This window comes from Anolis carolinensis, chromosome 2 (genome assembly GCF_035594765.1).
Source record: "Anolis carolinensis isolate JA03-04 chromosome 2, rAnoCar3.1.pri, whole genome shotgun sequence".
In the NCBI taxonomy this organism is placed as follows: Eukaryota; Metazoa; Chordata; class Lepidosauria; order Squamata; family Dactyloidae; genus Anolis; species Anolis carolinensis.
The window spans coordinates 35,235,147-35,248,030 of NC_085842.1; the positions used below are offsets into that span (position 1 = coordinate 35,235,147).

Consider the following 12,884-nt stretch of genomic DNA (forward strand, 5'->3'; position numbering starts at 1 on the left):
ATAATGTAGCACTCTGCGTAATAAAAAAAGCTCCCATAGCAGAAGCTACTACCTGAAAACTTGGAACAGTCCAGACTTGAGTGAGCACGAAAGAGCTTTTTCCTAGGGAAAAGCCACTGAGAAATGAAGCTGATCTGAGAAACAAACACAAGTTTAAGATGAAGTGAGACAGTGCTGTAATAGGGACAGAAGTCTCTGGTTCCTCCGGTAGCACACACATGGCACACCGATGACATTCAGTTTCAGGTTAATATACAACTCCTAGCTGCAGCAAAAGAGTAGAGTGCTAGGAGAGTACAAGCAAAAAACTGATTAGAAAGAAGATCTCTCTCCTGTTTGTTATAGTCTCTTTTGATGTCTGGACGCAAGCTTTTGAGTGACACAGGAATCTGTTGGCCAGGAGAATTCGGTGTAAACTGAATGCCTCTATGTTCATTACCAGGAGTTGGTGTAAAAGTATTGCCTTAAGTGTTCTGTGTTTCTTTGCAAAAGAGCTGTGACAGGGAATACTAAATGTAAGGTAAGTAAGCACCGGAGACAAAGGTGAGCTGAGCCAAATTCTTTAAAAAGCAGAATGAAAGATGAAAATAGCTGCCAAATCAGTTAGGGAAATAGGAGGAAGACAAAAGCTCTGAGAGTATAGGATCTTAACTGGCAATGAATGAAATAAATTAACAGGGCTTGGGAAAGTGTGACCCTCCAGATAATTTTTGACTTCAGCTCCCATCAGCCCGAGTCAACATTGCCAATGGTATGAGATGAAGGAAGGCCATAGGTTCATCGCCTCTGCTCAGCTCAGATGCCACGGATTCTTAATTTCAGTCTCCCCATCCAAACCAGTTTGTGACAAGAGCAGTGGGGATTTTCCAAAGTGGGGGAAATATCACTTACTCTAGAACATGCTGGTGGTAAAAATTGCGCTATATTTTTCCACAGTGAAAAACACGATACATTCCTAGGGCATCGCCTATTTTCATCAGTGAGAAAATAGTGTCTGAGGGATTGTGCAAAATAGGAAGGATACTGTGGGAAAATAACAACCTGCTCATTTTGAGACTAAAAATGATAGGCTTATACATACACAAATGCTAATAGTTTAAGACTCAATGGCAGCTATTCTGATGAAATCCAACAGTATCTACTCACTAATGAAAAAGAATGGCAACCACCAATGAAGCACTTCTTCTCCTGACCTTAAGTCATAGCCTTTCATGAAATCTGCTTTCAGAGTTGGATACCCTCTAAAGCAAATTTTGGGGGCCATGCAGGGAAAAGGCAGGAAAATCTGTTGCAGAAGCAGATGTCCACTTGTGCAATGTTGGATGGAGCCCTACAACACTTGCTTACAGAACACACCCTCCATGCACTGTATAGAAAGCTTGGTTTGACGTTGCAAGCTGTGAACGCACCGCCACCAAATTCAACCAGCTCTTAAGTGTTTGCCAGATGCAGTGCAAGTCATACATCATTCCCTTTACTAAGCGACAGAACTCTGAATGCCTTAACACAATAAATGCAATAAGTGAGAGGATTCAGTCTAAGTTTAGGGGGGAAAAGATGTGTACCTCTTTCAGAGACTGAACACTGTGCAAGCAAGAAGGTCAGGTGAGCTTTGAAGAGTAGAAACTGGGAAGTTGAACACCCTCCATCTCTGGAAGCCAATCTGACTCGACTGCCGCTGGGTTAATGAAATAACCCTGCACTAGAAATTTATACACTCCATCTCCATCAAAACCAGTAACAGAATGAATGCTAACATATCCTGTAGGTAATTTATATCACACACAGACTGAACTTTTCGTACTTGCTAAAAGAGTTTGGCTCTGTTTCTATATATCAAAAGGCCCAGGTGTGGACATCATGCAGAGAAAATTGAAACATCTATCGCCAAGAGAACACAATCACATGACCTCCGCTTACAGCAGACCAACATGGGTTAAAGGAGCAAGCCAGATGAGGTTGTCATGCTGTATTAGCTACAAAGAGACTTATAAAAGACCAATGGGATGGGGGAAAAGGGAAATGGAAGAGGGAAGGAAGAGGAGAGGAGAGAATGGGCCTATGGGAGGTTACCTCCTAGGCATTTATGGTTGCCTAGCGCTATCCCTCCTATAGTTTAATGGGTGGTTAATGGGCTACTGGATGGGGAGATAGCCGTATTAAAAGGGCTTGGGGTCATCTATTAAGGGAGCAAGCAGGTGGAGGGTATCATCATATTCCTTGGAGTGCCTGAGGTAGTAGTAGCAGCAGCTAAAGGGGCAAAAGGTGGCATGGCAGATGAGCTGCAAGAGCCAGAGCAATCCATGTCCAAGTTGCAAATACAACTCAAAGGTCAGAAGGGCAGGTGAAATGAGCAGAGGATAAGGATCCAATCCATCCTCCAAATCCAAACAAGTCATGATCAATTCACAAAGAAAGGCTCAGTGCAACAAGCTTTTATAAAAGAAAGTGGCAATGGTATTCTCATTTCAGATCAACAGAGCAACTTCAGGGGGAATAAAAGCCAGCAGTTCCATCTTCCTCTCTAAGTGTCCACACATTGTACAAAGCAGTTTTTACACACTATTTTACAGCTAGCCTTTACCATGAATGGAGGAAAAAATGACCTTAATACACATCCAGGAGTCCCCTGTCAATCAAAAGCCACCAAAAACCTTCATACTAATTATGCAGCACTCTACTAATCTGATTTTCTGCCAGCTTTAGAGTAGTATCTAGGACAGGAGTATGTATTTATCATTTCAACATGTTTCAAAGGACTTGTCATGCTGTCAATAGTATTTTTCTAAATAATAATAATAATAATAACAATAATCAAACATCATGTTAAATGGCACAGCTTTCTCTCAATAGACAGAAGGAAGCTTGATCTCGTCAGGGCAAGAGGAATCAAGCTTGATGCGTCACCTTACAATCATGTCAAGGACCAGGTTGTCACACGACGTGATGGGATTGCACATCTCTGCAAGGCATAGACATAAACATGGCTTGTCCTGCAACCCCAAGGCAAAACCAAAACACCGGTGACTCTGCTACCAAGAGCTGAGGTTATAACTCACAGAATCCCTTCAAGTATTCAAATTTTGGCAGAAACGGGAAGCCCAGAGAAACAAAGCAATGAAGCAAATCCATGCTTGGGGGGGGGGGGGGGGGGAGAAAAACCTCAAGTCAGTGGAACAGTAGGATTGAAGCCATTTCCCATGCTGCCCTGAGAATTACTCAACTGCCGCAGCATGGCCAGAGGAGAGCCCTCAATGGTATGCCGGCCTCGGCACTGCTCACCTCATGCAGTCACAGGGCAAGCAATACCAAAAGGGTACTCCAGAGGTGCCAACAGATAGACAGACAGACAGACAAACAAACAGACTGCTGGTCTATTTTATAACCTTCAGTGCAAAAGAGGGGTGGAAGGAGAGGAAAGAAGCAGCCATTAAAGTTTACAAGCAACTTATCCAAAAGGAAACACACTCCAATTCCAATTTATTTTTTTAAAAAGGGGGGTTTGTGTTATTCTAGGGTCATTTTTGTATAATTGTACAACCGTTGAAAAATTATGCAAGTTTGTAATGATCTAATGCTATTAACAGCCCACTCAGGGAAAAGAAAAAAAGAGAAAAGAACCAACTCTCTCCCAGAACGATCCCAAGAGTGGAAGGGAGGAAGAAGTCCCAGGAAAAAGGTGCCAATCGGAACTCCAGCCTCTAGCTTGGCAAAAACGAAAAGCAGAAAAAGAGAAGAAAAACAGAAGACTATGCTGCGGTGGTGCTAGCTCGTGTCTGGCTTGCAAGGGGCGGGTGAAGTGTTGTCCTCAGCCCTTCTTGGCAGAGGTGGCGATGGGTGGCCAATTCCTTGTGCTGCTTCTGCTGCTGCTCCCGCCACCATCGCTTGGCCCTTGGCTCTTGCCCCTGCACCCTGGCCACTCCTGCTTCTTTATGTGTCATGGAAGTCTTTCAGCAGGGTCCTCCTCCTCTGCTCAGCTATGTGCATCTGGTTCTCCAAGTCCTGGGCAGGGAAAGAAAAAGTAAGACCAGCTTTTTCCTGCTGGCAAGGAAACTGGCAAATACTGAATGAATAGAAGAGGTGGTTTTCAGAAAAGGATGTGTGCATTATTATACACGAATATGGTGAAAGTTCTATGGACTGAAATTAACACAATTTCAATTCTACAATCTCTCCCCCCCCCCCTCCACATTTATGGGTTTGGCTTTTGTGGATTTGATTAAAAATGTTCACAAGGAATCTTTAGGTCTTGCAGTGTGATTCTATTGCCAACTTTTGCCAGAAGTTGCTGGAGAACCTAGAGATTCCTAAAGAGGTTTCTCTAAGGCAAAACGTATGTTTTTTATTGTGGTTTTTTTTAACTTTCAGGGGGTGCTGTACCCATAATTCAGTGAATTTCCCTTTTGGGAAGTTTAGAACATGAACCCATCTAATAAACTCTAATCTTATGGAGCTTTTCATTAATTGCAGTGAGCAAAGAAAATGGCAGTTAAGTAATGTCCTTACAAAAGTTTCAACTCCATCTCTAATGTAATGAAATAACCAACGTACACCATGTTTCCCAGATGTGACAGTTTATGTTAAAGATAGGGAAGTTAAGTGTCAAGGATATCAAGGAGCTAACCATGTCTCCAACTATGATATTAGCTATCACAGTACCAAACATGAGATTTGTTGATCTCCTCTGACTAGACCAGGCATGGGCATTTGTGGAAGTTGAATTCCAAAACACCTGGAGGGCCCAATTTTGTCCATGCCTGGTGTAGTCACTGAGTTCATGAAATAGGCAGAAGGAAGATAGCCAAACCTTGTTACTCACCCCTCTGTCATAACTGTCTGCTCTCTCTACCTTCCATGAGAGATTTTCAATTTCTGCTTCCAGCTGAGCCTGCTGGTATTCAAACTGAAAAAACAAAAACAGAATAAAAATCAAAAGGAAAAAGATACTCTTTCTGTCCTCTTTCCCTCCCTTCCTACATCTCCTGCCCTAAAAAATAACTTGTTTTATGTCACTTGTCTTCTTCCCTTCAAGACAAATACAAAACAAAACAAGAATTCAAAGAAAATGCTGTTTAGCCTTAAAGATGAGGAGAAGATGAAAAAAGTTTAAAAGATAGTCAGAATACAGTACGACCAGCTTATCAATGGATTTCACATCCATAGTTTACTTGTATCCCCAAAAAAATTCCCACACAGTGGAAAGGTTTGTGGGCCTCTCTAAGTCTTACAGTGTGATTCTATGGTATACTTTTGGTTCATATACAGGCAAAACGTAGAGTTCGCTATTATCTGTACTTTCAGTTATCCTCAGTGTTTGTGTATCTTGGAACACATCCCTTGTGGATAAGATGGACATATTGTATTACATGATTTTGTCCATAGTGCTGCAAATAAATTATACTCAACATCATGGGAATATTTAATTTGTGATTGAAATGTTGTATTCTGCCATTATTGGTAAAGATAGTCACGGAAGACAAAATAAAAACAAAATAAGAAATCTGTTACACTTATATCTCACTCTTGCTTACAACATCTACCCACTGGCTTAGATGTTCTTCCCCAGTAACCTTCCATTCCAATTCTGCAAGGTCAGAACTTCCTTTTATCAGTTGATTTCCATGATGTGCCTTTGGGTCAATCTCAGATAAGGACAGGATAAGAACTTTTATCTGACCTTCCATGTTTCCCTCCTGCTTCATTAAAGTATTTACTTGCCATTAAATACAGATTTCTTACCAATTTCTTCCTGGGACCAGATTCCATGTAGTAGGCATAGGGATATGTGTACTGCAGCGTGTAACGACACTGTAGTAAAAAAAAGAAGAAGAAAAAGAATCAAAGGAAAATTGGTGAGCTTTTTTTTCCGTGTCAGGAGCGACTTGAGAAACTGCAAGAGCTGTCCTCTGCTCTTCTCCAAATCTTGGGGTCTGATGTCTGTCAGCTTTTAAGGTACATCCAATTAATATGCTTCAGTTTTATGATGTCACACAATGAGTAGAGCTACCAGTAAGATACACACACTGAATGAGTTGCATGTAGCCATCAAATGGCAAAACTAGCTCCAAGAGCTTTCAAAGGCTACATTTAGACACAAAGGCATACAAGAAATGCTACCATGCTCTGATTGTCCAACAGTATAATAGAATTTTAAGGTACAAAAAACCCAACACAGTTTATAATTCAGATTTCTAGCCAGTATGAATTCACACTACTAAGAAATGCAGTCTGATGCCTTCCATGATTGATGCCTTTTGTTTATGCCATCAATGTGTCATCATTTAAACTCTTCAAGTCATGGATAAGACTCCATGGCTAAATAATTAATGAACTATTACTGTGTCTGATCACACCATATCCCTTTCGTATACACACAAAATGGAGCTGCATTTAACAGTCAACACATATACACACCTTAGCCAGTAGCTTTGCCGCATTCTGTAGGTACTGCCAATCTATCCAAGTTCCCAGGTTATTCATCACCCTTTCCTGTATCTTCTCTTGAATCCGTTGGTATGTCTGCGCCTCCAACTGTAAGCTCTTATTGTGGTTTTCCCACTACAAATGTGAAAAAGGGGGTACTACAATTAAATGTTGACTGGGAAAGCAAGTAAAGAAGAAAAGCTGACAAACAAGAACTGATCTGAAAATACTCTAGAGAAGTTTCTTTTAAATTTAGATACACTTTTGTATCAAATTATCTTTTGACAATGGGATCTAGGAGAAATATAACATTTCCACTGGAGGGCCACAGAAAATGACATGGCATGCTGGATTCAGCATGACAGTCTTGAATTTGATGCATGTGATCTAAGGAGTGTTTTTAGACTTGGTGCAGGGGAACACAGATTTATGAAAGGCAAGCAGCATAGTCATGAAAGGCTTCCCTATAGAGCACAGGCAGCTCAATATTGTAAGATTGAAAGCAAAGAAATGCTATGGACTTCAAAAGGGAGCACTCATTACCGGCCTGACAGGGATTCTCTGCAGAGAAGCACCCATCTGGAAAAATAACCTTGAGCAAGAATCTAAATGCACTGATGTAACAACTGTGGCTACAGCACATTGCTCCAATGAGCATATGCAAACGCAGGCTTTGTTGGCATTGACCGTTGGCTCAAGACAAGATGCCTACAATTAACTCTAGCCAAAAAGTCATCACCTACCCTCTCAAAATAGAACAAGTACTTCTTAAGGGCCTCTCTGGCCTGTGCTTGCTGACTCTGGTTTACAATATCAGGATTTTCTTTGTACCGACTGCATTCGTAGTATTCACTGCCATGGGTCTTCCAGTCTCCTAGACACATCCAGCAGAAGTCTGTAGGAGATAAGGGGGGGGGGGGGGGTCCAGGTTACTGCAGGAGGCGTATGGGGTAACGGCTCATATTAGGAACAATCTCATTGCTACTGAAGGGTTTCCCACTTAAAAGTACATTACTGGATTGCCAGAGTATTTTCAATGGGGAATAAATCTTTATCCCAACGCTCAAAGACTCACTGCTGTGCACTTACCATGTTTGCATTTTGAACATTGCTGCACAAGAAAAAGTGGGAGGGGGAAAAACAGAAAAAAACATCATCAAGGTACAAGGAAAAATAGGCTTAATTAAAATTAAGCAATATGTTGAAAAGAGTCCTGATTTTTTTCAGGAACAGCTTACCATGTGATTGCAGCCACCATTCTTTTCAATACAGATATTGCACTTGGGACACTAGGGAGAAAATATGGAAGTGCATTAGATCTCTTCCTGTATTTCCAATCAGTAGACTGATCTTCAATGCCTACCATTCTTTCCTGTCTTGCCTTCCAGTTTCCATCCTCTTTATTCTCCCACTTGCTTTAATTGTACTTCAGTCATACTCCTGCCTTTCCTAGCAATACAATGTGATTTCTAGGAAAAGCAGGAAGAGGACTGACATGTACCAAATAAGCCTATAGGCCTATTTATCTATAATGGCTGGAAGTCACTCCTTGGGTCTCAGAAACTTTCTCAGAGATGCCAAGGAACTTCTTGTACACAAAACATGCTACTAACAGCCCATTCAGGAACTAAAAAAATATCTTCAATTGTATCTTGGGACTACTCACCCATTATTTAATGTATGCTATACACTATTATTGCCACAGCTGAATGATAGAGCACATGTGTATGTTTAGTCTGCAGAAGAGAAGGCTGAGAGGGGACATGATAACCATGTATAAATATGTGAGGGGAAGTCATAGGGAGGCGGGAGCAAGCTTGTTTTCTGCTGCCCTGGAGACTAAGATGTGGAACAATGGCTTCAAACTACAGGAAAGGAGATTCCACCTGAATATCAGGAAGAACTTCCTCACTGTGAGAGCTGTTTGGCACTGGAACTCTCTGCCCCCAACTGTGGTGGAGGCTGCTTCTTTGGAGGCTTTTAAGCAGAAGCTGGATGGTCATCTGTCGGGGGTGCTTTGAATGCAATTTGCTGCTTCTTGGCATGGGGTTGGAGTGGATGGCCCATGAGGTCTTTTCCAACTTTCTATGATTCTATTTTGCATACAACTTGCAGAAAGTACCAAAGTTTGAGCCCTGCTCTCTTCAGTTAAAAGAGTGGAAGGGATAATGGTGAGGAAAAGACTTCCACCTTTAGACTTGGAGAGCTTTAAGTAGATGAATCTATTGTGTCCCATAGTGCAAAAAAGAAAAATGTTTTCTCTTCATGATTTGTAATTCATCATTTTCCCATGCTATCCAATATGTTTTTGTTTCTTTCATCAGTACTCCCCTTTGTACATCTGACTCCAATACCACAATCAAAATAACATCTGTTCTTTTCTTTCACCCTTTTCATGCTTCTTATTTATACTAAGGAGCAGTAGCAAGTTTTTATAATCCAGTGCCAAGGGAAATGAATTCATTGTCAAGAGATGTTGCTTTCTTTTGTCACACCTAGTCTGGTTTTTCGTTTTGATGTAAATCTTTCATTTTTAACTGTTTTGCTTCCTCAAGGAAATAAGACAAATTTATTTGGCTAAAAGATCTGAAAAGAAAATAGAACCCAGTCTTTCCTTTTGTGAGAGGTAAGTAGTACCCTAACATTTACCATATCTTTAGAAAATTAAATATCTATATATACAGTACTCAGTCCTATATAATTTGGATACCAGAAATGGAAAAACTGCAAGCTACAATACAAACATTATTTACTGATTACAGGTAATCTAAATAATATCAGACTAATTTAAGCCACCTATATTTTGACTACTGCAATCATGTTTACTCTTAGTATACTTGATGAGTATTGGTAAGGGCAGGACAAAACACGGAAGAGAATGAAAGAAAGACATTAATTAGGAAATGAATCCCCATAATTATACACTATGTCCTTTGTTATTTATTACTTATTACAAAAAACAAAAGCAAAGTTATAAATGAAAGGCTTCCTCCAACACACTTACATCTTTAGTGTGAGCACTGATGTAGTTGGCTGTTTCAGAATCGTCCGCACACTTAGTGAGCCATTTTCGGATGGTGGCACAGTCTGTGGGAGCGTGGTACATCTGCCGACACTTGAAACTTAAAAGAGACACATGTAACCAAATTACTATTTATAACAACAAGAAAAAAATAATGTAGACAATCAGATTAGTTTTTCTAAAAGACAAAACCGTAATCATACAAATTGTGTGTTCTTTGCAATTCAATACAAGAGCTATTCAAACTTTGAGTAGGTCTATACATTTCACATATGACCCTAAATACCTTAAAGCCATGTGATCTCAGAATCAAAGTAGTACCGTACTTGGATGGGAATCTGCCAGTGAATATCCAGTGATGTAGATTATTTCAAAGGAAGAAACTGGCAAAACTAGCTGAGTGTTCCTTGTCTAGTAAAACCCTAAGAAATCTGGGGTCCATTAAGAAATAAATATTTTACTAATGCTTCAATATTGTAAAACTTTTCAATCTCTTTTTTCTCTTAGCAGAATAGTTCATATATGAAATAAATAAGATTTTGATAGCATTTAGCATAGCTTGCTCCACAGTTTTCTATTTTTTGTGCATGCGACCCCGTCTGTAATATTGTTGCCCTCTATCTCCCCATAACATACCTCCCTTTGATATTTAGTGAAAACAGCATCAGAACATATCTGCTTGATTGTGATTGGTCACTGTACCTCTAAGTTGCTTATAGAACATGTCCAATATAACTATGTATTTTAGTTAAAAGAATAAAAAAAATGAGTCAGCTTAACCATAGGTCAATGTGAATATTGTAGGTAAACTGTAATTAAAATATAATAATAGTAATAACAACAACAACAACTACTACTACTACTACTACTTATATCCCGCCTCTATCTCCCTGAAGGAACTTGGGGCAGCTTACATGGGGAACATGCCCAATTCAACAATTAAAACCAACCACAGATTGTACATAACTTAATAAAATTAATATTACAAAAACAATAACATAACATAAAACAGCATCATCAACCAAAGGAACCGCCCACTTCTCTGAGCAGAGTGGCAAAGGACAAGAGCTTAGTCCATCCTAGGAAAATCTAAAAGAAGCACCTACCCTCTCTACTTTCTCCGCCATGGCACTGCTTCTGGACTTTTTGAAAACTTGGGTGGGAAAATGGTAGTAGGGCACCAAGGCAGCATTGTTCTTGCCCCTTTCTGCAGAAGGACCCTCAACTTATCCATGGGTCATATCAAAATTCATAATTTTGTGCCCCAAACATGCTCTTGATTTAAACACAATGTCAACTTGTACATGAGTATATACGGTACATTGTATTTTGCAGTTTTGTATGTCTTTTCATACTGTAATCTTGATTGTACATTAAAATTCAACCACAGATTTGTCTTAAGAGTCAGATCTATGTGCCATTTTTGTTTAGAACAGGTATGAGCGAACTTCAGCCCTCCTACAGGCTGTTAGGAATCGTGGGAGTTGAAGTCCAAAACACCTGGAGGGCCAAAGTTTTCCCATGTCTGGTTTAGAAGGTTCTACAGTCATGAGACACATTTTCACTTATGGCTTAGGAAGGAGCCTTGAATATTCACTTAAGATTGATATTGAGCTCACTGTATTTTATCTGGCCTGCATGGCACCAGAAGAGGTTCTTTTCAGTTCTACTTGCTTGACATGGTGAGAGTAAGGCATTCATGAAGACTCCAGAGCAGGTCTTCTTGAATCTTTTCCACTCAACCACTTTCTGCCTGATAAATGTTACATGACCACAGGTATATAGGTATAAAAAAGGTATAAAAATCAAACACTGGTGATAATAAATCAGCATTTGCAAGTTTTTCGAAACAGGCTGATTTTCATTTCTGTGGAGAACAGCTGAAGCATTTTCTGCTAACTCACTATAATCCTTTCATGTTGTTGCTAACAGATTCGTGTAAATGAGTAGTGTTCTGAAAACTTTTACTGTTGCCAATTTTTGGGACCCCAATATTGAGCTAAGGGGACCCCAAATGGGGTCTGGACCCACAGCTTAAGAAGCAGAGATCCAAATGATGCCCCATATTTTAATACCCCCTAATCCCTCAATGGCCACATCTGCTGAGCAACTACATAGCCACTTCTAGTCAATAAAGAGAATATGAGCTGCATAATTTCCAGATCTATACCAGAACTAAGAAAAACCTATGCCTATAGTTTTCATTGTACTCAGTTCAACACGCCGCTCTACTTCCTTACCAGAAAACTTCATTGCAGCGATTGCACTGCACTCGGCGGGCTTTGGGCTCCTGTACCTGTATGACCATAGGGCAGTCTGCGCCAGGACAAAGCTGCAGCTGGAAATGGCTCTGTGAAGCAAGAGACTCCATTAGAAACACATCTAAAAATTGGCCTGTAGGGAACAGTTATTTTCAGTGTTCTATGTGCAAAAAATAAAAACAAACACAATCTCAAAAAATTCAATTTGAATTCGTACCTCCCAAAGTCCATCCTTACAGACATTCAAGGAAAGATGTAAAGCTTTCTTGTGGCTAGGATGTTACGCCAATATACCACCTTTATCCTTTTTTTAACAGTTCAACCACAACTGTGGTTTTATGTCCTTGTTTCTCGATATATTTGTTTTAAACACAGGTATACCTCAGTGTTACCTATTATTACTTTTTAACAGAAGTAACGATATCAGTGACAAAAATAACATAGAAAGAATAGAGATAATTTCCAACTCTACAAGAAGGAAGGGTGGTTCAATGACAACGTTATTGCAGTCAACAGACCATTAGGCAATGCATAAAATATATATTATAACAAATTGATAAAAAATATTCATCTTAAATATAAATACTATTAGGAGCACCTGGTGGCGCCGTGGGTTAAACCCTTGTGCCAGCAGGACTGATGACTTGAAGGTTGGGTTGCTGACCTGAAGGTTGCTGGTTCAAATCCATCCCGGGGAGAGCGCAGATGAGATCCCTCTATCAGTTCCAACTCCATGTGGGGACATGACAGAAGCCTCCCACAAAGATGGTAAAAACATCAAAACATCCGGGTGTCCCCTGGGCAACGTCCTTGCAGACGGCCAATTCTCTCACACCAGAAACGATTTGCAATTTCGCTCTCGACATGAAAAAAAGCAATGTAAAAGTATATTAAATGGTCATGTGTTATTTCTGCTATTATCCTTTGTTGTGCAGTTCAACAAATTGCAACCAAGTTTTTATTCAAAACTAACAATATGCCCAGAAGAAAGGAAATATCCAGGTCAGCTAAGGCTTACATTAGCAAAGAAAAAATATGTTGAATCTTGTGGAGACTATTTGAAAGTTTCTTCCAAAAGTTAACTTAGGGATGCTATCCTGTGCATTCACCAGACTCCAGTTTTCTTATGATTTCCATTTTTGTTATTGGATGTAAAGATCTATGCCTTTTAAAATCAT

General features: G+C 40.0%; 1 protein-coding gene across 2 annotated transcripts in view; it reads right to left on the minus strand.

Moving 5' to 3' along the window:
- Positions 1-3,463: 3,463 nt before the first annotated feature.
- The window catches only part of arih2 (ariadne RBR E3 ubiquitin protein ligase 2), a 39,924-nt gene continuing 30,503 nt past the window's right edge, over positions 3,464-12,884 (minus strand). For both annotated transcript variants that reach the window (XM_003217844.4, XM_008105437.3), the window contains 9 exons: positions 11,686-11,795; positions 9,428-9,545; positions 7,662-7,712; positions 7,513-7,534; positions 7,167-7,318; positions 6,415-6,558; positions 5,740-5,808; positions 4,820-4,903; positions 3,464-4,002 (listed from right to left, as the gene is read on the minus strand). In XM_003217844.4, the coding sequence (XP_003217892.2) occupies positions 3,931-4,002; positions 4,820-4,903; positions 5,740-5,808; positions 6,415-6,558; positions 7,167-7,318; positions 7,513-7,534; positions 7,662-7,712; positions 9,428-9,545; positions 11,686-11,795 (822 nt within the window). In that variant the 3' untranslated portion in view covers positions 3,464-3,930. The remainder of the gene's footprint in view (positions 4,003-4,819; positions 4,904-5,739; positions 5,809-6,414; positions 6,559-7,166; positions 7,319-7,512; positions 7,535-7,661; positions 7,713-9,427; positions 9,546-11,685; positions 11,796-12,884) is intronic.